Source organism: Schistocerca serialis, chromosome 9, assembly GCF_023864345.2.
Source record: "Schistocerca serialis cubense isolate TAMUIC-IGC-003099 chromosome 9, iqSchSeri2.2, whole genome shotgun sequence".
Lineage (NCBI taxonomy): Eukaryota > Metazoa > Arthropoda > Insecta > Orthoptera > Acrididae > Schistocerca > Schistocerca serialis.
The window spans coordinates 144,680,727-144,708,005 of record NC_064646.1 but is presented as its reverse complement, the minus strand read 5'-3'; the positions used below and the strand labels follow the sequence as shown (position 1 = coordinate 144,708,005).

The 27,279-nt window shown below is 40.7% G+C and overlaps 1 protein-coding gene across 2 annotated transcripts in view; it reads right to left on the bottom strand.

Annotated features, from left to right (window-relative positions):
• Window positions 1-27,279, bottom strand: part of LOC126419275 (methionine--tRNA ligase, cytoplasmic) — a 113,335-nt gene that overhangs the window by 26,883 nt on the left and 59,173 nt on the right. For both annotated transcript variants that reach the window (XM_050086442.1, XM_050086443.1), the window contains exons 7-14: window positions 24,948-25,064; window positions 22,935-23,138; window positions 21,226-21,315; window positions 19,487-19,673; window positions 10,227-10,391; window positions 9,832-10,051; window positions 8,536-8,749; window positions 1,246-1,482 (exon numbers count right to left, since the gene is read on the bottom strand). In XM_050086442.1, the coding sequence (XP_049942399.1) occupies window positions 1,246-1,482; window positions 8,536-8,749; window positions 9,832-10,051; window positions 10,227-10,391; window positions 19,487-19,673; window positions 21,226-21,315; window positions 22,935-23,138; window positions 24,948-25,064 (1,434 nt within the window). The remainder of the gene's footprint in view (window positions 1-1,245; window positions 1,483-8,535; window positions 8,750-9,831; window positions 10,052-10,226; window positions 10,392-19,486; window positions 19,674-21,225; window positions 21,316-22,934; window positions 23,139-24,947; window positions 25,065-27,279) is intronic.

Here is a 27,279-nt window from a genome sequence, read left to right as displayed (position 1 = left end):
ATATGTCTTTGACAAACTGCATACCTCCAATGTATCAGATGTTCTACAGAATGCTCAAAGCAGAAACTGAAGAACCTCTAACACTGAGGATACTTAACGATGGAAAGTCCAGGATGGAATAACAACAATATTGTGAAAAGGATAGATTGCTTCTCACCACACAGATGAGGCAGTGAATCATAGACAGGCAGAATGGAATGACTGCTAAACATTTAAGCTTTCAGACAAAAAGTTCTTCTTCAGAAGTAGAAAACACCCACATTCATAAAAGCACAACTCTTACCCAATTGGCCACTGTCTTCAGCTGCTGTAGCCAGATGAAGGAGATCATTTTGTCCAAAAGTTTAAAGGTTCAGCAGTCTTTCTATTGTGCCTATCTGTGACTCACCTATGTGGTGAGTAGTGATCTAGCCTTCACATGATACTTCAGATACTGATTGTGACACGATTCTTGAAGATGTTTAATAGACACACAAGCTTCTGTAATTTCATTATCCCCACTTTAAATCTTGTGTATCCTTTGTGTAACAAAATTAAAGAATTGCAGACTTAAGAAAGAACTTTTGGGTAACCAAAATTTGGAAAAACTTCTTTATTCTTGAAATTAACATCAACTGACATGGACCCATGTTGCACAGAGCCATTTCAGCGGAGATCATGGATGAAATGTGCCCACACAAAAGCATGCGAAAATAAAGGGGGCAAGTGTACAGACAACTGAAGGGATATGTATATTTAGTAAATATAATCAGAGTGGGCCAACAAAAGGTTGCTGGAAAGAGCATGGGAAAGAGTTTCACATAAGAGAAGAAAGTGGGTGTATCTGCTAGAAGCTGGCATGAAGACAATCACGTTGTGATAACCAGGATAGAACTCCAACAAGTAGTTTGGCACAGTAGGAGCAAGTGGAAGTCAGAAAGCTAGAAGCGATGACAGCCACAAAAAGTTTCGCACTTGTGTCTACAAAAAATCTAAATTGATTTCTAATTTTTTTCTGCGAGAGATATAATGTTCTGTTCATAATTTGAAAAATATTTCTCCGAATTAGTAAATTCTGAAATTAAAGAGAATCAATAATTTGTTACATGCAAAAACACTTTCATGGTGTAGAGAATTAGACAAATTGCGCATACAGTGTACTCCCAATTATTCGTGTGTGTGATTATATTCATTCATCTTCTCCCCCACATTACGCCGAATAATTGGGAGTATACTGTATATAACACAGATAATATGTTAATATACCTGTCAGTTTCAGATCCTTTCACCAACACCCAAGGCTGCTGACTCTGCATGAACTGGTTTCCATGTCGACTGATTGTAAGGATGTGACGAATACCATCTCTGAGTCGGGCAGACTCAAGAGAAGCAATGTACCCCTGCAATTCACGAGTGATATGTGCCAGCAATGTCAGCTCAACTTGCGTGATTTCTATACACGGTACTTCACCTCCAAAGAACTTTTCTACAAACGACAGTGCCCTTGAAAGTAAAAACAAAGTTTCTTAGTGAATGAATATAAATCTAAATCAAATTTGAGTTTTAATGATTGTTAGAATACATTTGAATAGTTTTCAGCAGCCAGTCAGTTGACATAAACATTTTATGGGTACAGCATTGAAGAACCAATTTAAAGGTTTCCTTCTATGCTCCCAAGGGGGCATGTATGTCTATAGAAGCACGGTAATTAATAGAAACAACAAGAAATAACAAGGCATCCTGAAACAGGTAAGCGCAGTGGTTTGAAGACATTATTTCTATAAGTTAACAAATACAATAACAAGATTTTAAACATGGCTGAAACAGCAACTGTTGATATTCTTCACGATAAAGGATGACAGCCAAAGCAGTTGCAGGATAAAAATTTATTAAAATTCTTGACCAAGGTTTCGGTATATAAAGTTGTGCTAATTCAAATCTTCTGTCTTAATAAATAAAACATATCAGACCATTTAACTTTTAATAATTTTGATGTGCTTATGTAGGTATCCATGGATTTTAATATGCGCGAGTGTCTGGCACATACCACAAGTGCCCTCTCTCGGCGAAACCATCTGCCCTAGTGCTTTCACATTCTTGTCTCGATAGTTCATAGCGAAGTACTGGTGCTAAACTGTTCGCATTGACCCTGTGCCCATAGTCATGCTGTACAAATGGAGAAGATGTCTTAATTACTGACGACGCCTTTGGCACATTTGTCTTATTAATCTCCATTGCATAATGTAATTTCAGTAAGTAACTAAAAGATTTTGTTCCTGTATTACTCTGGTAATTTCACTGTTACTTAAGCTTTAGTGTTTATTTCCAATGCTAAGGTTTTTCTAATGAAAGTGTCTTCCTGTTCAGGATTTTTTACTTCTGATGAAGGTATATTTATATATACCGAAACCTTGGTCAAGAATTTTAATAAATTTTTATCCTGCAACTGCTTTGGCTGTCATCCTTTATCGTGAAAAATACAATAACATTTAATGAGTTAATACCTGTTAATCAAGGGAGACCCTTGCTCATGGCAGAGTCTTTGAACAGAGTGGACTATGAATAGTTTACAGTACTTTGTTCAGCAGTGTCTGGGGGCACGAGAAGACATGCACCGAGAGGAGGGACATCAATGCAGGGTATCACTGGAACAATGTCTGTAAGAAAGTCTCATGAATCCACAGGAAAAGAAGAGAGGCAGTTTTAGAATGAGACAGACTCGCCTGCCAGTCAAGGGAACCAGTATGGTCACAGAGAAAATTCGTTGAACTGGGGGAAGAGACAGCTTGAGTGATGGATCGGCATGCATCGCAGTATAAGCTCTGCCTCTGGCGGAGGTGACCAGCAAAGGTACACGGAAGATGTGGTGGTACCAGGGCCGGCAGGCATTTCGCTGATCACTGGTTTTCAGTTACCACAGCTTGTTCTCTGCTACTACAAGTGGAGGCAAACGGAAGGAGTTGCAACAGCACTGTGTCATATTATAAAAAAAACCATTACTGGTGAAATCAACGTCCCAGTCACAGTCACAGTGACAGAAACATTGGTTTCCCCAGTAGTAGTTCTTATATGATGCAATACCCTATCCTCAAAACTTTAACATCTATTGTTAGTAAGATTGTAATTTATGACTATGAAAATTTTAATACACAGTAAAACAGTGCAGGACTGTTTCAAGTTTGAATGACAAATATATATACAGAAAGAGAACTATTTAATAAACACCAGGGAAAGCATGTTACAGTTAACATGCTATAATGAGTGCAAACTGAGAGAGTACATCAATCAATTTTTGAAACAGATATAAATAATAATACAAATACCAGTAAGGAATAAAATGAAATTTTGAAGACGGGAGTCAATAATAGCAGAGTTCACAGGTAGAAGAAAAATAGCTGGAAAGGAACAATATAAAAGAACTGAAAAGCTACAAGCAGGCCATCATATTTGCATCTGAGCTGTCACTAGAACTGAAAAAGCTCTGGGGATCAGTTGATACGTCCAAGATGAGAGTTAGCCACATGGTGAACATTGAAATCCCAAGTCCAACGGCAGACATAAGGATAGTAAAAGCACCTTGACCTAAATGCTGAACACAGTAAAAAAGTGGTCATGTAGGAATGATTACTGCCAGTACCCGCTGAGCTATATTAAAATAAAGTACACCACTGGAAATGAAATTTCAAGAAGGAAGTGATCTGATAAAAAACTGATATCTGCCCAATAAAAACAGACACAGAGTACAATGAAGTGTGTGCCAATAGACCGTATTTCTCAAGTGCTATCATATGGTATATGCTGTTGTGATCTTCAGTCCAAATGGTTTTCTCACTGCTGTCAGTTTGGACATCATCAGCTACTTTACTGTCCAAATATAAAAACTAATCTACTACTTTTAGTGTCTTATTTTCTTGTCTAATTCCTTCATAATCAGTTGATTTAACTGGGCTACATTCCATTACCCTTGTTTTGGTTTTGTTGATGTTGATCTTATAACTTCCTTTCAAGACACTATCCACTCCTTTCAACTGCTCTTCCAAGTCCTTTCCTGCCTCTGATAGAATTACAATGCCATCGGTAAACCTTGAAGTTTTTATTCTTTCTCCCTGAACATTAATTCACTTCGCAAATTTTTCCTTGTCTTCCTTTACTGTGCGCTCAATGTACAGATTGAATAACATTGTATTACACCCTTGTCTAACCCTCAACCACTGCTTCCCTTTCATGTCCTTTGACTCTTGTAATTGCCATCTGGTTTTCATACAAGCTGTAAACAAACTTTTCACTCCATGTATTTTATCCCTGAAACCTTCATAATCTCAGAGAATACAATCCGTCAACATTGACAAAAAGTTTTCCCCATATGAACAAATGCTACAAACATACATTTGCCTTTCTTTAAACTATCTTCTAAGGTAAGTTGTACTGTCAGTATAGCCTCTTGAGTTCCTACGTCTCTTCTGAACCAAAACTGAGCTTTCCTGAGGCCGGCATCTACCAGGTTTTACATTCTTTTGTATACAATTTTGTCTCAGTATTTTGCAATCATGACTTATGAGACTGACTGACTGGTAGTTTTCACAGCTGTCAGCACCTGCCTTCTTTGGAATTGGAATTACCACAGTCTTCTTGAAGTCTGAGGCTATTTCGCGTGTCTCATATACCTTACATACCAGGTGGTATCGTTATGTTATGGCTGGTTCTTCCAAAGATCTCAGTAATTCTGAGACAATGTTGTCTACTCCAGGTCCCTTTTTTGAGTGCGCTGTCAAACTCTTCTCCCTATATCATATCTCCCCTCTCATCTTCAGCCACTTTCTCTTCCCTCTATATAATATTGCCTTCAAGTTCATTCCACTTGTATAGGCTTTCTACATATTCCTTCCAATTTTCAGCTTTCAACTCTTTGCTTAGTACTGGCTTGTCATCCAAGCTCTTTACATTCATGTTGCTACTTCTCTTTCCTCCAAAGGTCTCTCTAATTTTCCTATAGGCAAGGCAGCATCTCTCTTTCCCCCAGTTACACATTCTTTTACAGCTTTGCATTTTTTGACTAACCATTCCTACTTTGACAGCTTGCACTTTCTGTCAATCTCATTTTTAGATATCTCTCTATACCCTTTTACCTACATCATTTACTGCAAATTGTGTGTGTGTGTGTGTGTGTGTGTGTGTGTGTGTGTGTGTGTACGAACTTTGATTGTGAGGAAGGTGTTTGGCAGGATTCAAGATAAGAACACAGTAAAATGGAGAATATTAACAAACAAAGTAGTACATGAACTATATATAAAACCAGACATCATATCCAAAATTAAGACTTTGTTGGAATGTAAACACACTTTGAGCCCCAGCAGAAAGGAAAATATATAAATATGTACAAAACTTTCTCAAAGGAGAACACGTGACAGAAGACAAAGTTTATGCTACTTCAACAACATCATAGAAGATATAAATATCTTACCTGTGATGAACTAGAAAATTCACTACCTGGAATAGCATTGTAATGTCAGCTGTGAAGGGCCTTCATAGCTTGTGAAGGCTAATTACAACAACAACAACAATAATAATAATAATAATAATTAACTTAATTAACATCAATAGCAGTATGCACACCATTACTAAACATTGGTCTTTAATTCACAAATAATTAACAGCATATGATAGGATTAACACACATAAAGTAATTACAATATAGCTTTGAATTTGGATATTATATGTGTGTAATGTAATTACTGACTCCAACAACTTTATGATGCTCTTTAGCTTAGTTACTGGCAATAGGTGCCACATAAGTAAATTCCGACAACATGAAAAAAATATATTAAAAATGTTTTTCGAGTATTACCTTGCATGCTTGTCAAGTAATGATATCAAACATTCTGATTTTTTCCCATAAAACTGTTATAGGTTGCAAACAAAGTCACATCGTGCAATGTTTCAGCCACCACTGCAAACGACCTTCACCAGGGTATGCAATACCATTCAGGCAATCCAACTTTTCTCTCTTATATGTCTTCACTATCGTCCTGATAATTACTTCAAAGGAGGAGGCAGGGGCAGGGAGGGGGAGGGATAGCAGGGTAGGGGTGGGTGACAGTAAAGTGCTGCCTGTTGGAGCATACAGGTACGAGGTGGAGAGAGGGTAGGGCAGCTAGGTGTAGTCACCCACCACTTCCCAAAGTCCATCCATCCGGCCACAGAGGAGCATTCCCCTCCTGACTCAGTACCACCCAGGACTGTAGTAGCTGAATCACATTCTTCTCCAGGGTTTCAATTACCTCTCGTCATGCACTGAAATGAGGAATATCCCATCCACTATCCTTCCCACCCCTTCCATAGTGGTATTCCACCACCCACCAAACTTACATAATATCCTCTTCCACCCCTACACAATACTCTTCTCCCAATCCCCTTACCTCATGGCTCAAATCCCTATAATAGAATTAGATGCAAAACCTGTCCTATACATCTTCCCACCACCACCTGCTCCAGTCCGGTCACTCCTGTCCCATCAAAAGCAGGGCTACCTGTGAGACCAGTTGAGACCAGCCACGTGATCTACAAGCTAAGCTGCAACCACGTGTTCCATTCTACATGGGTGTGACAAAAAACACGTTGTCTGTCCGGATGAATGGCAATGAACAAACTGTGACCAAGAAACAGCTAGACCACCTCATTGCTGAGCATGTACCCAACACAATGTTCTTCATTTCAATGTCTGCTTCACAGCTTGTGCCATCTGAATCCTTCCCACCAACACCAGCTTTTCTGAACTGTGCATGTGGCCTCAACCTTTATTGGTCATTGTCTTTACCCACTAGCCTCTTTCCTGTTTTCATTCCAGGACTACACGGCCCTCTATGCTAGCTCCACCCCTCACCCCCACCCTGCCGACCACCGCTCTCTGTCTAACCTCTACATTGCATCTAGTTGCCCTACCCTCTCTCTATCTCGTCCCTGTAATCTCCCATAGGTATAACTTTATTGTCCTCCAGTCCCACCCTGCCATCCCTCCCACTCCCTGTCCCAGCCTCCTCCTTACACCCCCACCACCCTGTTGCTTCTTCCATGATGCGCTGCTGCTCAGTCTGGCCTTGGCAGCCAGAAAATGTGGTGTGTGTGAGTTGTGTGTGTGTTGTGTGTGTGTGTGTGTGTGTGAGTTGCATTTGCATTTGTTGCACACGTGTGTGTGTGTGTGTGTGTGTGTGTGTGTGTGTGTGTGTGTGTGAGAGAGAGAGAGAGAGAGAGAGAGAGAGAGAGAGAGAGAGAGAGAGAGGGGGGGGGGGGCATATTTCCGACGAAGGCCTTGTTGACTGAAAATTCACTTCTTTTACAGTCTTTTTGTTGTGCTTATCTGTGACTCAGCATCTCTGCTATATGGTGAGCAGCAACTATCTCTTTCATAATATTGTTACATTTCATCCTGGATTTTCCATTGTTTGATTTCACATAACACTTTTTTTTTTTTTTTTCATTCCAGTTATGAAAGCATACAAATTTAGATACTGACTCTTGTTTGTCCCTGCGATGAATGATGTTATATACTTCTGCCTGCAACCAGTCACATTCAAATGTTTTTCTCTCTCACCTTGGCATAATGTAATTGACTTCGGTCTTTCATTTACCATCTAGTGGCCTACTTACTTAAGTCTAACACAAAGCACACGTATGTGCTATAAAATAAGACAAAACTTGTAATAACATAACATACTGTGTTAATGTCTGTTCCTTATTTCCAGCAGCTAGATGATTCAAATGGTGCTGCAAATTCAATACAACACTGAAGTCATAGTTGGCAGCAATTATTGTAAACGTCATCAGAAAAAGTTGAGCAGCAGAGACACATTTAAAAGTAGACAAAGTCCTTCTCCAGCTTTAAAAGAACACATACACGTTCAGAAATTCACTGTTATTGTCTTGCGGCATGATACTGTAGCACTACACACATGCACTTCTTAGAAACACTTCTACTGTTTTCAAATGCTTACTTAGAGGACACAGCTCGCAATTAGTAAACACTTCTTGAGTTTGCACGTCCACATTTTTCAGACCTCATCATTTATGTTTTGGTCCAAGGACATATACTTTGCTAAGCTACGATTATCAAATACGTAATGCCTACCTGTATGAATTCAGTCTTTTTCTTTTGTGTTCTCTCACAAACTAGTATTTATCAGGAACAGAAAAATGTATATACAGAACTTCCAGTCAAGATTTTGCACAGTGCATTAAAACTGATCTGGATTTATGTTTATATTGTAAGGCACTTAAATTTACAGAAGAAATTACTTCTACTGAGGAACACTATTCCATTAACTACTTGTTCTTTCTGAATATTAAGGGGTACACCTATTTCCATATCCTCTGCCAGATCTAATTTGTTTTCCGTTTTTGAATAATGTAGAGTAGCTGTTTTGAGTAAACAAACCAAGTTATTAACAATTAATTAACCATGTGTCACCTCAACTTAGTTTATCTTAAATAAGGCAAAAAGTAGTTAAGTTTTGGAATAATATCATAACAATATAAATAAACAATTAAAAATAAAATGCTTACCTATGAATGAAATTTCCCAAGTTGTTAAGAAGCTCTGAATTGTTTTTCATTGCTAAATCAGCCCAGCTAAAGCTAGAATCCTGAGATTCTGGTCTCACATAAAGGAGATAGAAACGCCAAATATCAGACGGAATGCCTGTCTCTTGAGCATCATTGCCAAAAACTCCCACTCCTCGGCTCTTCGAGAATTTGCCATCTTCATAATTTAAATATTCTGAAAAAAAAAAGCACAATTAATGTAATGATAAGTGCCCTGTAACTATGACACTAATTTTATACTGTTCTACAAGTAAGACAGAAAGCTTATGGGACTGATTTTTTGTTGCAAGTTATTGATAGGGACAGGAAAGATTTGTTTTATGTTAAGGCCAAATTTGGTGTTATTTTTTTATCTAATTCCTGTAATTTTGTACCAGATTCGTTATTTATTTTTGCCATATTTGAGACCTATCACTCCCAAACACACACACACACACACACACACACACACACACATTCAGTGTTTTTTTTCCCTTTCTTTCTTTATCACCACATTCGGTATTGTTTTTTGCCACATTTGTTTTTGTTTTTTGCCACATTCAATTTTTTCTTTCTTTTTGCCAGTTTTCATGTTGTTTTCATTGTCACATCAAAGTCCATTACATGGGACTTGAACTGTGATTTATACACAAACCTCGTCCTTGAGAAGATTAGAAGTCAAAATGCAACTTGAACATTCAATAACTATGTGTTACAAACATTAGTAAACTATCATCCCCAGATTTCCAATTATTTGTACAGAAAAATTGCAAATTTTACAATACCTCACAAAAATTGCCGATTTCAAGTTGTTTCACTAAAATCAACTTACTTCGAGGTATTTTGCATTATCATTTTCGTGAAATGAGCTATGATTTTAAATATCATATTGCAGGCTTCATTATGTCTTCTGTGCAAAAGATTTTGTTTGACACAAAAATTACTAACAGTGCATTGCTTCAAACTGACATCCAGTAACAATATTGCCTATCACTTTACCCATCCCATGCGAGCACTCTTCTGCTACATTTTTATCTCTGAAAGTTTCAACTTTACTGTAATTCAAGGCTTAACGTACTTAAACTTAACTACAGAAGACTGTGGAAGAACTTTACAATCTTACATCCAAAGCCAACAACCTAGGGTGAGAAACTACTCTGTCCAAAGAAGAATCTTCTTTGACCGCCTATCATAATGAATACTCTTTTCTGCCAAACAGAAAATGATTCATGAAGAATCATTCCTCTGCCAAACTATCGCCTAAAATGAGTTACAAACCTGTGGCCATTATGTTAGTAGGGACAGTGTAGCCTTGATTTGCTCCAAGCAAGATAGCTGGGAACAGAACAGCATGAAAAGGAACATTGTCCTTTGCCATAAATTGATAGAGGCTAACAGGCACTTCCCTTTTTGGTTGCCACCACTGTTTCCACTCTGATGTGTAGCAGCTTGTAATGCTAATATAGCCAAGTGGAGCATCAAACCAAACATAAAATACCTATAAACAGAGATTCATGAACATTACATTCAATGAAAATAAATTGGATAACATAAAATTTAAAGCATGAAAAACAATGGTAAAAAAAGTTTCTTTTATCCTATAGCAGTAAAATGAAAGTACTCTTAATAATCATAACTAAACCTTATGACTTGACCTTATGAGTGATAGCTACCTTATTTCTGTATCCATCTAGAGGCACAGGAATGCCCCATTTGAGATCCCGAGTGATGCAACGTGGCTTTAAGCCTTCCTTTAACCAGCTACGGGTAATAGTGCGTGCATTGTTTGACCATCCACCCCACACTTTCTCTCCCCAGTGCCTAATGAGTGGTTCAGTCTGTGGATACATAAACACTGTTTTTTATAGTAGAAACATAAAGTAACTAACAAGTGATTACTTTAGCATGAAAAATAATTTATGTTATGAGAAGTTACAAAAAAGTTATAATTTCTGTCAATTTATTACAACTTTAATGATATGAATTAATAGAGGGAAACATTCCACATGGGAAAAATATATCTAAAAACAAAGATGATGTGACTTACCAAACGAAAGCACTGGCACGTCGATACACACACAAACAAACACAAACATACACACAAAATTCAAGCTTTCGCAACAAACTGTTGCCTCATCAGGAAAGAGGGAAGGAGAGGGAAAGACGAAAGGAAGTGGGTTTTAAGGGAGAGGGTAAGGAGTCATTCCAATCCCGGGAGCGGAAAGACTTACCTTAGGGGAAAAAAGGACAGGTATACACTCGCGCACACACACACATATCCATCCACACATATATAGACACAAGCAGACATATTTAAAGACAAAGAGTTTGGGCAGAGATGTCAGTCGAGGCGGAAGTGCAGAGGCAAAGATGATGTTGAATGACAGGTGAAGTATGAGTGGCGGCAACTTCAAATTAGCGGAGATTGAGGCCTGGTGGGTAACGGGAAGAGAGGATATATTGAAGAGCAAGTTCCCATCTCCAGAGTTCGGATAGGTTGGTGTTGGTGGGAAGTATCCAGATAACCCGGACAGTGTAACACTGTGCCAAGATGTGCTGGCCGTGCACCAAGGCATGTTTAGCCACAGGGTGATCCTCATTACCAACAAACACTGTCTGCCTGTGTCCATTCATGCGAATGCACAGTTTGTTGCTGGTCATTCCCACATAGAAAGCTTCACAGTGTAGGCAGGTCAGTTGGTAAATCACGTGGGTGCTTTCACACGTGGCTCTGCCTTTGATCGTGTACACCTTCCGGGTTACAGGACTGGAGTAGGTGATGGTGGGTGGGTGCATGGGACAGGTTTTACACCGGGGGCGGTTAGAAGGATAGGAGCCAGAGGGTAGGGAAGGTGGTTTGGGGATTTCATAGGGAAGAACTAACAGGTTACGAAGGTTAGGTGGACGGCGGAAAGACACTCTTGGTGGAGTGGGGAGGATTTCATGAAGGATGGATCTCATTTCAGGGCAGGATCTGAGGAAGTCGTATCCAAACCCACCAACAAGCAACAGTACCTCCATTATGACAGCTGCCACCCATTCCACATCAAACGGTCCCTTCCCTACAGCCTAGGTCTTCGTGGCAAACGAATCTGCTCCAGTCCGGAATCCCTGAACCATTACACCAACAACCTGACAACAGCTTTCGCATCCCGCAACTACCCTTCCGACCTGGTACAGAAGCAAATAACCAGAGCCACTTCCTCATCCCCTCAAACCCCAGAAGAACCACAAAAGTGCCCCACTTGTGACAGGATACTTTCCGGGACTGGACCAGACTCTGAATGTGGCTCTCCAAATGGTTCAAATGGCTCTGAGCACTATGGGACTCAACTGCTGAGGTCATTAGTCCCCTAGAACTTAGAATTAGTTAAACCTAACTAACCTAAGGACATCACAAACATCCATGCCCGAGGCAGGATTCGAACCTGCGACTGTAGCGGGCTTGCGGTTCCAGACTGCAGCGCCTTTAACCGCACGGCCACTTCGGCCGGCTGTGGCTCTCCAGCAGGGATACAACTTCCTCAAATCCTGCCCTGAAATGAGATCCATCCTTCATGAAATCCTCCCCACTCCACCAAGAGTGTCTTTCCGCCGTCCACCTAACCTTCGTAACCTGTTAGTTCATCCCTATGAAATCCCCAAACCACCTTCCCTACCCTCTGGCTCCTATCCTTGTAACCGCCCCCGGTGTAAAACCTGTCCCATGCACCCTCCTACCACCACCTACTCCAGTCCTGTTACCCGGAAGGTGTACACGATCAAAGGCAGAGCCACGTGTGAAAGCACCCACGTGATTTACCAACTGACCTGCATACACTGTAATGCATTCTGTGTGGGAATGACCAGCAACAAACTGTCCATTCGCATGAATGGACACAGGCAGACAGTGTTTGTTGGTAATGAGGATCACCCTGTGGCTAAACATGCCTTGGTGCACGGCCAGCACATCTTGGCACAGTGTTACACCGTCGGGGTTATCTGGATACTTCCCACCAACACCAACCTATCCGAACTCCGGAGATGGGAACTTGCTCTTCAATATATCCTCTCTTCCCGTTACCCACCAGGCCTCAATCTCCACTAATTTCAAGTTGCCGCCACTCATACCTCACCTGTCATTCAACATCATCTTTGCCTCTGCACTTCCGCCTCGACTGACATCTCTGCCCAAACTCTTTGTCTTTAAAAATGTCTGCTTGTGTCTGTATATGTGTGGATGGATATGTGTGTGTGTGCGAGTGTATACCTGTCCTTTTTTCCCCCTAAGGTAAGTCTTTCCGCTCCCGGGATTGGAATGACTCCTTACGCTCTCCCTTAAAACGCACTTCCTTTCGTCTTTCCCTCTCCTTCCCTCTTTCCTGATGAGGCAACAGTTTGTTGCGAAAGCTTGAATTTTGTGTGTATGTTTGTATTTGTTTGTGTGTCTATCGACGTGCCAGCGCTTTCGTTTGGTAAGTCACATCATCTTTGTTTTTAGATATATTACAACTTTAAATATGATTACTTTAAACTACAAAGCATTTATGACAATCATCTTAAGGTTGTCTAAGACTTAGATAAGTGTTGCAGTCAGAAAATTCAAGAAGTAATGTGGAGAAGAGTTTATTCTAATGTTGTAACCAGCACAAATTATTAAATGAGCCAATTAGAAAGATAAACACCATAAACAGCAGGCTTAACATAAACTAAACATCACAAAAAATTACGAAGTTATAAGATAGTCCTACCTATGAACCCTGGGCCTTGCTGTTGGTGGGAAGGCTTGCGTGCCTCAGTGATATAGATAGCCATACTGTGGATGCAACCACAATGGAGTGGTATCTGTTGAGAGGCCAAACAAACATGTGCTTCCTGAGGAGGGGCAGCAACCTTTTAAGTAGTTGCAGGCGCAACTGTCTGGATGATTGACTTATCATCCAGTAAGTCTCCCCTGATATGTGAGTTTGGGTTATTTTTCCGAAATCTACCGTTTTTCTAGACCTCTCCAGTCCTTTTCCTTCACCCCTCTTTCTTTCCTTTAAGCCTTCTGCCGAAAGAAGGAGCCACTGGCTCTGAAAGTTTGCATAATTATAACATTTCTTTATGTGCATGTTCTGCTTGGTGAGTAGATTTTTTTATCTATCCGATTACACCGCATTGACTACTTACTTGGAAGACACACTAATGACCCAAAACATTATCACCACTGCCCACTGTGAAGAATTTTAGGATTGCAGACAAACTTCAATATGTGTACTTATCTCATTAACAAAGCATTTTCATTCCCAACATGTCACTGAAACAATTATATTCAGTTCCTCATTTGGAGTGTACAAGTGCATGTATCATTCATAAAAACCTAATGGCAAATTTCCTGATTAACCAATTCTCTTATTTGTAAAAATGGAGTAAAACATTGAGAAATGACCCTAAAGTGCTTCAAATATACAGTCCAATTAATAAAACTTTCAAACAATTATGGATTGTTTCTGTTGATAGAATGGTTTATTTATACAATTATTACTGAATACAAACAGACAGCACAACAAAATGAGTGCTAAACAAGTGAGTTTACACACACACACACACACACACACAAGCACAACTAACTCACATACACGACTAGACAGTAGTCGTGTGTGTGTGTGTGTGTGTGTGTTTTGCTTGCGTAAATCTCCCCCCCCCCCCCTCTCTCTCTCTCTGTGTGTGTGTGGGGGGGGGGGGGGGGCACATGCGCGTGCGTGCGTTTGCTGTCTACTTTAGACGAAGGCCTTTTGACCAAAAGCTCACTTGTTTAGCAGTCTTTTTGATGTGCCTGTCCATGATTCAACATCCTCATCACAGTGATTAGCACTCTATCCTTTTCATAATATTGTCATTATTCCATTCTAGATTTTCCATTGTTTTATTTCTTCACATATATCTTCCATTTGTGAGATAAGCGTTTTCTCATTAGAAACTATTATATATCCTGCAACTCGAGCCTGCAAGAGTGAGTGAGTGAGTGTGTGTGTGTGTGTGTGTGTGTGTGTGTGTGTGAATCGGAAATCAACTGCAGCCACGAGCCCGACGCTGAAGGCTGCCTGTGGAAGGCATGCGAAGTCTGCTGGTGACACACATATATATGCATGGAGCAGTGCTAAATGATCGTCTTGTATGTCCTTCCAGTGAGCTGTTCACATTGATATACTGAGTCTTGTTATGGGGGGATCCCATGGAGTCTGTTTTCCATTATTGTTGAGTGCTTCATGAATAAAGTCATATTTGAATTACATGGTCTGATCCCCTGTATTGTATGGTTACTACAAGATTGGCAATGAGTTTGGAACAATTTCTGTATGCGCAATCTTTATGTGAGGTTTCATAAGGTTTATTCACTATGGACGCCACACTACCGGCCCTGATTAAACAGCTACTTCAGTTGTGCCCACTTTGTAGGCTTCCATTAACAGGTTGGGTACTGTTCCACCGGTCCATCCACCTACATTCCCTCCATATGATGATTCTGTTGTGGATTGGGACACTTGTGAAAAAAGACTCAAGAGACCATTTTTCGGCTTTTGGTGTGACAGACTCAAATCTGTGAAAAGCCTTTTTTCTCTAGTGGATTCCATCTAAAGTGTATCATTTACTCTGTCAGCTTGTCCCTTTAAAAGAATCGCCAGCTCTTACTTTTGGTCACATGTGCAGTTTACTGTCCAATTTCTATCGCAAACAAACGCATGTCATAGCAGCCCGAACTTAATTCTACAAATGCCACCAGAAACCAAACCAGTCATACAGGGTTTGGGCAGCCAAACTTCGAGGGCTTAGCCATAAGTGCCAATTTGTTACTGATGCCTATAATGATTCTTCTGCAGACTTTATGGTGAGCAATGCAATTATCTGTTTAGCTCCGAATAAGGAAGTGGGCCAGAAGGCTTTTCTATGTGAAAACCCACGTTGACAGAAGTGCTGCAAATAGTACAATCTTTTGAAGTTTCTCGGACAGTGGGTGACCAAACTGAAGCACGGGGTGGTGTGGCAATAGTGTCACATGATGTCCCCACTAGGACAACAGATAGCTTGCATGAAGAAGTGGCAACTGCGGCAGCAAACACGTGGGCCCAGCACCCAGCAGACTAAACCAGGCCAAGTAGCTGGAACCACCACAGTGCCGGAGACAGCATGTTTTGTTTCCATCTTGTTCTCTATGTTTTGTACAGCCATGAACATTTGGTGTGCCCTACTGCTGGGCTACTTGTAATGCTTGCTGGAAGAAAAGCCACATCGCCTCTGTGTGTCGTTCATCGAAGGTTGCTCAGGACATGGACATGCACGTAAACTATGTGACGCCAATGCTTGAGACTTCTCCTAAGTTGTTTATGGAGTTAAATGTTTCTCACCAAGTGCTCCGGCTACAGGTGAACAAAGGTGCTGCAGTGACATTATTGTGAGTTTCGGCTTGCCACCATTGAAACCTGTCATGCAGAGAAGCTTGTCAATTACAACAAACAGAATACTGCACTGCTGGGACAATTTACGGCATATGCCTCTTACAATTCAGTGGTTCGCTCCATTACATATTTGGTGGATACTGATGCTGGTGTTGGTTGGCTGATTTGTGGAAGGGGACCAAACAGGGAGGTCATCGGTCCCATCGATTAGGAAAATATGGGGAAGGAAGTCGGCTGTGCCCTTTCAAAGGAACCATCCTGGCATTTGCCTGAAGTAATTTAGGGAAATCATGGAAAACCTAAATCAGGCTGGCCGGACGCAGGTTTAAACTGCTGTCCTCCCGAATGCAAGTCCAGTGTGCTAGCCACTGCACCACCCTGCTCAGTGATGCCGGTGTTGAGAACTTATTCGAGATGGATGCCTTTCTGGCATTTGGATTTTCTACCACCAACACAGTTCACATTGTGTCCAATCAGGTACTGTATACTCAGTTGGAAACACTGTGTGAGCAGTTTTCGGACTTGTTTTCGGAAGGTATAGGGTGTGTTACTGTCGTCATGGGCTCCTCCACAGCCAATCTCTTGCAAAATTTGTGCACTTTGTTTTATGTCTTACAGCCCGCAGGCTTACGGTGTAACCTCACAAAATCTCAGTTTGTTTAACCATCTACTGTCTATTTGGGGTTCAAGGTCTTGTGGGATCGAGTTCGCCCTCTGTCGGACCACATCTCCACTGTTATGTCTATACCTTGCCCCTTGTCCACGAAGAATCTTCAGGACTTCCTAGGGAAGATATAGCCTACCACCATAAATTCCTGCCAGGGACAGACACTTTGGTTCACTTGTTGCATGCATTGTTACATAAGAATGTACCTTTTTGCTGGAGCCTGGATTTCAAATGTTGAAATTCAAATTTCTCTCAGCCCTTTGTTTAGCTACGCTCTTCTGGACCAACACGTAGTTTTGGTGACCGATGCTTCACTGTACAGACTCATTGGGGTCCTAGCGCACCGATATGCCAATGGCACTGAATGGCCTTTTGCTTAGCCTCTAAATCTCTCACACCAGACCAGCAGCATTACTATCAGGTGGAAAAGGAAGTTATTACTACTGTCTATGCTCTCAAGAAATTTCATGTTTTTTTGAATGGCTCCAAGTTTCACCTTATTACTGACCATAACCCCTTGGTTTCCTTGTTCAACCCTCACACTTCCTTGCCTAACAAGGCAGCACACAGCCTCCAACATCAGGCACTGTTCTTGTCTCGCTAAGTTATGAAATCCATTTTTGACACACTTCTAAATGAGCCAATGTGGATGCCTTGTCCCATCTTCCTGTGGGTTCTCATCTCAATTTTGACAGTGAAGAATTGCTGTGCCTTCATCTTGATACTGAAATGTAGCCCACAGTCAACAGTTTCCCAATTATGAGCTCGCACACAGCAGCTGCCATCACTGCCAACCCAGTTCTCCACCAGGTGATTCAGTTTGTTAAACAGGACTGGCCAGATAAAGTACTGGGTTGGGCTCCGGACCCCCCTGAACAACTATTTTTACTTACAGTATTGCCTTTCTGTTTTGCACGGTGTGTTGCTGTTGTCCATGGAAGACCTCTCCCCTGGAGTAATCATTCCCGCTGTGTTATGGCGTCAAATTGTACACCTTCTCCACCAGGGCCATTGGAGAGTTTTGCGCACTAAACTGTTAGCTAGGAGACATGTTTTTTGGCTGGAGATTTATGGCAAAATTGTCCGTTTTATTGCAGCTTGTGAGCAGTGTGCCTGACAACAGGTCACTTCCAGGGCATCTCTGTCCCACTTGCCCACTCTACACCTACTGTGAGAACACATTCATGTCGACCTTGCAGATCCCTTCTCAAATTCCTGTTGGCTCTTGCCTGTGGATGCATTTTTCTGGTTTCCTTACATTCTCTGGTGTGCATCGATGTCGGCTGAGGTCACAACTCATATGCTTTTGAGGATTTTTTTTCTGTTGACAGGTTGCCTTGTACCTTAGTTTCTGATAATGAGCCCCAGTCATTTCTCAGGCCTTTCAGTTGTTTAGTTTCCGTCACGGCGTTTCTCACATTACAGTTCCGACAATACAACTTCGATCAAATGGCCGAGTGGAATGACTAGTGCGTGCATTCAAGGCCCAAATGAAAAAAATTACAATGGATTCTTCACCGGACAAACACCCTCCTCTGTTTTCCAAGCATCTATTTCTTCATGTCTATGGGCGAGCAGAGCCCAGCTGAGATCCTTCACAAGTTTATTCTGCCACTTCACGCTGGGATCACCAGTGTGGGCGTGAGTGTTTCCTCGCAGCCCCAAGTCGATACTGGCCACTGTTGTCCATCGCTGGGGATGCCACCTGTGTGACGTCCACGGTGCTGACAGGGTGGTCACACACCACTTTGGTCAGTTGCGATCCCACTCCCTGCCGGAAGCTACCAGTTCGTGGGTGCAATCCCTCTCATTGCAGCCCATCCCGTCGGCCTCTGTCCTCCACCCTCCGCCTCGAGCCCATTGCTGCCTGTTGTGGAGGCACACCCCATCCCACTGGCTGAAACCTGTATGTGCAACACCCTGGAGTTCCAACTTCCTGGTGGCTGGGTAACAGTCTGTCTCAAGCCACGGGTCCCTTGCCGCAGCCTGCTGTTCCATTCGGGCCACATCCAATGGCCCCTTCCCCATTGTCGCATCAGCCATCATCGCCAGTGGGCCCAGGGCTGTCACCACCACGTTGGGGCCTGCTTGCAGATGACAACATCTGATATGGCAATGACACACTTCCCTCCAGTGCCGTCATCGGGCATCACACGGGCCCACCAGCCCAGGGCATACCCACATCCCTGCTCGTTCCAGGCCTGTGCTCCAGTGCCCGCCCAGCACATCGTCCCGCCCTCTCTGTAGGCACTGCCTGCTGCTGCTACAGTTCTGATGGGTGTGTGTCTTGTAGGGTTGCTGGTATCTCCGTCACCTGGAAGCCCACTTTGCACAAGGGAGAGGTGTCTTACACCCTGTGACTAGTGTGAGTCAGTGTGGTTGCGCTGAGTGTAGTGTCACTGTGTGTGTGTGTGTGTGTGTGTGTGTGTGTGTGTGTGTGTGTGTTTGAATGAGCCACCATCCGTAACACCGCGGGCTGGCTGATGGAGACCGCCTGTGGGAGACAGCGTGCAATGGGGTGTGTGTGTGTTTGTTGTGCGTGGGTGGGTGGGTGTGTGTGTGGTGGGGGGGGGGGGGGGGGGGGGGGAGGGGGGCCCACATGCACCACCACCACCCCTCTTGTATGTCCTTCCAGTATGCCATTCTTGTCAGAGCACTGCGTCTTATTACAAGGGGATACACGGGAGTCTGTTTTCCATTATTGTTGAATGCTTCACGAGTACAGCCACATTTGTGTTACTTGGACCGCTTCAAGTATTGTGTGGTTACTATATGAATCAGGTTTATTAACTTTCAAAGACTGTAGACAAAGATGACAAAAAGAGATGTAATATTACATCACACTCACATCAGGCATTTTGAGGAAGAACTGCTCTGAAGGTTTAATGACTGGCGTATTTTGGCACAATTTGCAGCGTGGTTTAATCAACTCCGTTGCATTTATTAAGTGTCCACAACCATCACATTGATCTCCTCTTGCGTCCTCATAAGCACAGCGAGGACATGTGCCTTCCACAAAGCGGTCAGCAAGAAACCTGAAAGAGAAATACAATCCAGTCTTCCAACCTCACTACATCAAAAACAATTTGGCATAATTAGTAACCTACAACAGATCATTTTCCTTGTAGATAAATTGTAACCAAAGTACCAGGTAACATGTAAAAGGTGTAGCTGTTATCAACCTGAATGATGGTTTGAACACAATATGGCTTTACTTAGCATGGTCCTATTGGAGATGGTATGCTGTTTGCCTTCCTCTGACCTACGAACTGGCTTACCGTGACAGTTATAGGCAGACCCACCATTTAATGTGGACTCCAAATCATGGTGCAATTTCTCATTTTCACATTAAAAAACACTGACAGAGGTGAAAGAAATTATAAAGCGACAGACAAACACTACAGAAATAATAAAAACATGTCTCTATTAATCTTACACAATTCACATTGTTGTTGTAACACAACCTTTTCGTTTCTCAAGCATTACAATTGTGATAGAATTAAATTGGTTTAAAATTTATCCTTCTTCCTTTAATGTTTTTTTAAGGATTCTATGTTCTTTTTATGATAAAAGTCTTATGTTGAAATTGTGGATTTTTTTGAAAAAATACTGGAAGTGGAGTGTTCAAGAATACTTGAAGAAAAAACATGTTCACTAAAGATGAAGTAAACAACTCTTTAAGTCTCTGTTAAACTGCTTTGTAAGCATAATAAGTGTGGCTGCTAATCATCCTGAACATAAAGTCAGCGTAGATAAGATAGCATGATGACACGAGTTGAGTTGATAATTAACAGATGAAGAACCAATGTTGAAAGGCAGACTGTTGGATCGATTTAGGAAATGTGACAAATCCCTTGTATCTGCGATTATTCAGTGAAAAATATCAGATTACAAAGACCAGGCCATGGAAAGGGTTACAGTTCCTTTTTCTGTTTTAATTGGAAATCAGGTAATCTAGATGTTCCATGTCAGGCTCAGTGTAAGAGGGTTTCTCTTGAGTTAATCTGTGGACTTTCCATCCTTTATAGTATTGAGAGTAAACAGAATAATAACTGCTGACAGTTAAAAAAATATTTCTTTATTGTAAACATACTGAATACCGTAAGTGCTGTTGTACTTTATTGTGACAACAGGGTACAATAATGTTCTAAATCTGACATACATATTTCTTCTTCTCAAGTCTTCACTTATTAGATTTAGATTACTACATTAGACAAAGTGAAAGAAAAGTGAATCAGCCTATATTTAAGGACTAAATCACATACATGGAGAGGGGGAAAAAAAAAAAAGCAACAACACAGAATCAGAACACGTTATAATTTATTTTATTCAATTAACAAACAGTTTATTGTGTAAATAGCTCTTAGGAGTTGTTGCTTTAGAAAGTGAGAGAGTAATAAGAAAAAGAAAGAAGGAAAGAAAAAGAAAGAAAGAGAGAGAGAGAGAGAGAGAGAGAGAGAGAGAGAGAGAGAGAGAGAGAGAGAGCTCAAGCAATCACCAAAATTGAATGTGATTCATAAATATCTGCTGTCCTCACTTTGAAATCAAAAGGCTAATATAATTTGGCATTACCAAACACACACTCACCTATCACATTTTTCACAGAGTAATTGCTCCATAACTTCTGTACATATGAAGCCATTCCTGTTTAGCTGGAGAAATATCTCTTGGCAGACCCTGAAAAATAGTGAACAATATTGAAGAGCAATCTAAGTAAGAAACTGTGTGAAGAGGAATAACTATGGATGGGAAATGACATCAAGAGAAGAATCAGGCAAATGTATCTCTGCATCTTCTCTATAAAAAAATAATAAAAAATTAGTTTAAGACAGAAGAAAATGGTAACAAAATGTTAAAACATATCTGCACATTTTACTTCCATAGCTCATAAGTCATAACAGTAGAAACCAACATATCTAGATTAGTTATATTCTGAGAACCAAGGGAGCATGAGCAGATAATAGGGAAATATCAATTATGCAATACCAGAGTCACAGACATAACTTTTAAAATTATGTCACAATGTGACGAGCATTTTGAGTTACCTAAATGATATAAATTTCTAGCAGTTGATAATGTGTTGGCTGCTTCAGAACATGGTGCCATCAGCAGTACAAAAGCTTCATGATAAGACAGACTGCCTGGTCTCTCAAACGCAAAGTTTTAGGTAAGTATTTAGTTTACCGTTGAGATAATAAATTTTCTGTAACTCTTTATGGTGATGCCCATGTTTCTATTTGGCACCTCCTAAAATGTTAATGATGAAAGAGCTGGCTTTTGATCAGGTCATTTAAGGTATAAACAGCTAACAACCCTTGAATAAGATGTTTCTGGAAACTATTTGTAGTGTCACTTGTTGGCTTGTATGCTGGCACTGTAATGTACATGTCTTGATTTTATAACAAATGAGCATGAAACATAAAAACTAAACAAATCCAACAAGTCTTGTTTCAAGTCATGATAAGTTGCAGAAAATGGCAATCTTTATTTTCAACTGACTGAATGCTTCCTGTGGGATTTGTAATTTTGGTCAAACACAATAACTTTGCTTTAGAGAATGTTTTTATTTATGTTTTTGAGCATTTAAAAATTTAATTCACACTACACAGTATCATTAAAACATACTTAGAAAAATTTTCTGTTGTAGTTTATACCACAGTGATCATGACAAAAGTTAGAGAACTGTTACAACAACCACCAAAAAAACTTTTATTGTTAAATATTATGTCCCATAAATTAATCATATTCCAAAAAGAATCACACAAAAGTAGCTACAGCAGACATGTTATTCTTACTGAAAATCATACAGAGTACAATCCTAATACCTAACAACGTACTTCTCACTAAATGTAATAAAGTGAACCACAAGACACCAGTCAACAGCTACAAAAAAAACATCGACTTATGATAAGTAGTAGTGTGGGAGTTGCTAATTCATATGTTTAGTTAATGTTCGTCATTATAATTCTTTCCTGTCATGCAAATGATAATTATATTAATCAATGAAGCAATCAGTTGTAAGAAACCTTCCCCTTATCCTCACAAAACATGAGTCTGTCTCCTCATGAGGTCGGAGAGACCTGGTGCGCCTTTCTTACCTTCCCCAACACATTCCTCTTTCCTCCCTGAGGCGAAAACTAACAGTTCCAAAAGCTACGATAAGTCTTCTCATTTTTAAATATGTCACTCATCAATACTGATGTTTCACCTCTTGAAGCTAAGTACTGGCCAGCCGTTCTGTATCTTTGTAGTTTTATATTTAACAAAAGTAATCAAAAGGTAATTATAGTACTTACTTGGTCTGTTCAGGAGAAGTTGTTCGACCAAAGTAATCAAAATTAATATTAAACCATTTGTAGACGGCATCATGAATCTTAAAATACTTGTCACATATTTCTTTTGGAGTAAGACCTTCTTCAAGTGCTTTGGTTTCAGTTGCTGTACCATATTCATCAGTTCCACAGATATACAAGACATTATGATTGCACAGACGACTGAACCTGTCAATAACAAGTGAAGAGTTCTAACAAAAAGAATCATATTCAATATCCAGTCACATACACCCGAAATGTACAAATCTTAATGAATATGGAATAGAAACTTATCAGTGATACTGTTATCATAAAATAAAGTCAAAGAAGAAAAAATAAACTCAATGCAAACAACATTCTCATTTCTATCTTTCAGCACAAAGAATCACACATAAAAATTATGTGAATTATAAGAATTCATAACAAAATTAAGTTAAGATTCCAGTTATCATTGAAATGATGAGGGGACAGAAATCTAGCAAGTTTTGTAGTAAAATAATTTATCAGATTTGTAACAGTTATCCATATTGATCCCATAAGAAAATTACTGCTTTTACGGATGCCACACATGCAATGAAAAGCAGGAGATACATAAATATGCTAATGACCTCGCCCCAGCCATTATATGCAGAAAATATCCTAGCTAGCTTGACCAGAAATATATCCAAATCTTCCAAAGAAATCAACAAAACCCATTGTCACTGTGAACCACTTATTATGCAGTACATCTCTTACTGCCCTATCTCTGCCAGACCTAGAGGAACCACACCCATCAATAAGCCTTAGAGTACCTTTCGTTGTGTCCTGAGAAGAGAGACATTATACACAAAATACTGCCCTCATAATACAAGTTAGTACTCCACGGTTGTACCAATCAACATTATATCATGCCCAATCACTATATCACCACTGTTTCAAATTCTGCATAGCAACAATTACCCCACAGATTATCCAGGTGCAACACCTGTCTTGTACATCCATCCAGAAATACCCATGGCCGTTCATTTACAGAAATTTCCTAACCCTCAAAAATTCATTATTGTCTGAAAGCAGCCATTTCAGATGCCAGCTGTGCTATCATTGTTGTGCAGCATTCTACATTAATATGATAATAAATCTACCATTTACCAGGATGAAAGGCTACTACCAACCAATGGCTAACCACAAACTCAAGCATCTGTCTGAACATGTCGCTGCACAACACCAATGACCGCAGTAGCTTATACAAGACCCATTTGCAACTGGATCATTTGTGCACCAGTTCTGAGTTACAGATGCATAGACGACTACTATCCCTCAAGTACTTCATTCTCATAATATTTCTGGCCTGAAACTTCAAAACTCCCCATCTGCTGCTGCCACCTTCCCCCTACCCCTAATCTTTTCCCCTCCTGCCATTTACATTCAACTTTTCCCCTTCCCATTCATATTCCCCCCTCCCTCCCCCCCTCCCCCCCTTACAAACTCCACTCCTTCCTCCTTAGCTCTGTACATCATCTTTCACCCCTTAGTAGTCTACCCTCCTCCCATATCACTAGCAATTGACCTACTAAGTACATGCTAACTTGTTTAATGCTTAAGTATTCTCTCTGTAGAGAGCAAGACATTAATAAATTCAATAACTATTGACTTTTCTAATACCAGGAATAGCGCAAGTTTACAACTGTTATGCAGGAAAATTATGATCTGTGCTTGGTCTTGGCACTCATTCTGTTGAATGAACTTTGCACAGCAATTTGGAAAATTCTTTCCACTGCTGCTGCCATTGTTAAGCAGACAGTTACTCTTACAATTACTGCTTCTAGACTGAAAATGCAACCAACTTCATCATGGACACATGAGTTTACAAATATACCCACATATATGGAGTTTTAAAGCAGTTTCATTCACAAACAAAATCAAGCAACACACAAGTTTAAAAAGATCCTCAACCAGAGCTATTGAGTTTCACAGCTTTATTTTCTGCACATAAAAACAAGATCAACAGATGTAGGTTACCTTGCAAAGACATCAGCTGATAAGACGCAGCCAATAATATTTCCTAAATGGGGTACATTATTTACATAGGGCAAGGCAGAAGTAACCAATACATTTTTTTCACCCTCAACTGGAAGCCTAAAATAAAAGAAAACAATATTAAGTCATTTCAGTACTGGCGTACTTTTAACAATTTATACAAGAAATTGTGTAACATGAAAGAATGCATTACAATGAAACACAATAATCGTAATCACACTTTGAAACCTTACCCTTGCAAAAGGTAAATAGTCCTTTCCAGTAATCATGTTTGCAGTCACACTGACATTACTGCAATAGAATCATTACTTTCATAAGTTTATGCCCTTTCCCATTGGCATGTGATTCCCCCACCCACCCTCCGCCCTACACACACACACACACACACACACACACACACACACACAATTCACTGTAGAAATGTATAAGATTTTACAAAGAATATTGATCAGAGATGTTCATGATGAAGTTTTATGATGCTGATAAAATAATGAAGATGGGAATATACTCAACCAATTGTTCCGAAAACCATAAAATTACGGAGAGACAGAATAATTGCCCAGTACTTACCTTCAAGAGGTGACATTCTGGTAGTCCTGACAAGACACATTTAAAAGTGAAAAAAGGAACTCTTTGTTCCTCTTTTGGGGGAAAGGTGGGATGGAGGAGGAGGATATTAGTGTTTAACGTCCCGTCGACAACGAGGTCATTAGAGACGGAGCGCAAGCTCGGAAGGATGGGGAAGGAAATCGGCCGTGCCCTTTCAAAGGTACCATCCCGGCATTTGCCTGAAGCGATTTAGGGAAATCACGGAAAACCTAAATCAGGATGGCCAGAGACGGGATTGAACCGTCGTCCTCCTGAATGCGAGTCCAGTGTGCTAACCACTGCGCCACCTCGCTCGGTAGGTGGGATGGACTGGGGTAGGCTATAAAGGAGTGGCAGGTTACTCAACCTAACTGTTGTGAAGGAAAGTGAATACCAAGATTCATTCAAGAGTCATTCTCAATGGAAAGAAGTCTTCCGAAGTAAGAGTGATTTCAGGTGTGCTGCAGGGGAGTGTCATAGGACCGTTGCTATTCACGATATACATAAATAACCTTGTGGATGACATCGGAAGTTCACTGAGGCTTTTTGCGGATGATGTTGTGGTATATCGAGAGGTTGTAACAATGGAAAATTGTACTGAAATACAGGAGGATCTGCAGCGAACTGACACATGGTGCAGGGAAGAGCAATTGAATCTCAATGTAGACAAGTGTAATGTGCTGCGAATACATGGAAAGAAAGATCCCATATCATTTAGCTACAATATAGCAGGTCAGCAACTGGAAGCAGTTAATTCCATAAATTATCTGGGAGTACGCACTAGGAGTGATTTAAAATGGAATGATCATATAAAGTTGATCGTCGGTAAAGCACATGCCAGACTGAGATTCATTGGAAGAATCCAAAGGAAATGCAATCCGAAAACAAAGGAAGTAGGTTACAGTACGCTTGTTCGCCCACTTCTTGAATACCGCTCAGCAGTGTGGGATCCGTACCAGATAAGGTTGATAGAGAAGATCCAACGGAGAGCAGTGCGCTTCGTTACAGGATCATTTAGTAATCGCAAAAGCGTTACGGAGATGACAGATAAACTCCAGTGGAAGACTCTGCAAGAGAGACGCTCAGTAGCTTGATACGGGCTTTTGTTGAAGTTTCGAGAACATACCTTCACCGAGGAGTCTAGCAGTATACTGCTCCCTCCTACGTATATATCGCGAACAGACCATGAGGATAAAATCAGAGAGATTAGAGCCCACACAGAGGCATACCGACAATCCTTCTTTCCACGAACAATACGAGACTGGAATAGAAGGGAGAACCGATAGAGGTACTCAAGGTACCCTCCGCCACACACCGTCAGGTGGCTTGCGGAGTATGGATGTGGATGTAGATGTAGATGTAGATGAAGGGACATAGACCTTGGTAGCTCCACAGTCAGCATGATGGATTGCTAACCGGAGGGGACCAGGTTTGATTCCTAGCCATGTTGAAGATTTTCTCTGCTCATGGAGTGGGTGTTGTGTATTCTTAATGTTTGAATTGTCATAATTCACATTCCACACTTGAGACAGCTGTGTGGGCATGTCCCAAATGCCAATAAATTAAAAAATACATACAATAAAAAAACTGAAGGGGTGAGTAAAGAGGCAGCAGACTGACATCCTATTCTCTCCTTCCTCTTCATTTTTGTTTCCTCGCATCCTCACATCAGGGTGGTCCCTCTCATCCTTGGGTCTGAGTGGCCGGTTCCTCCTTCCTAACACTC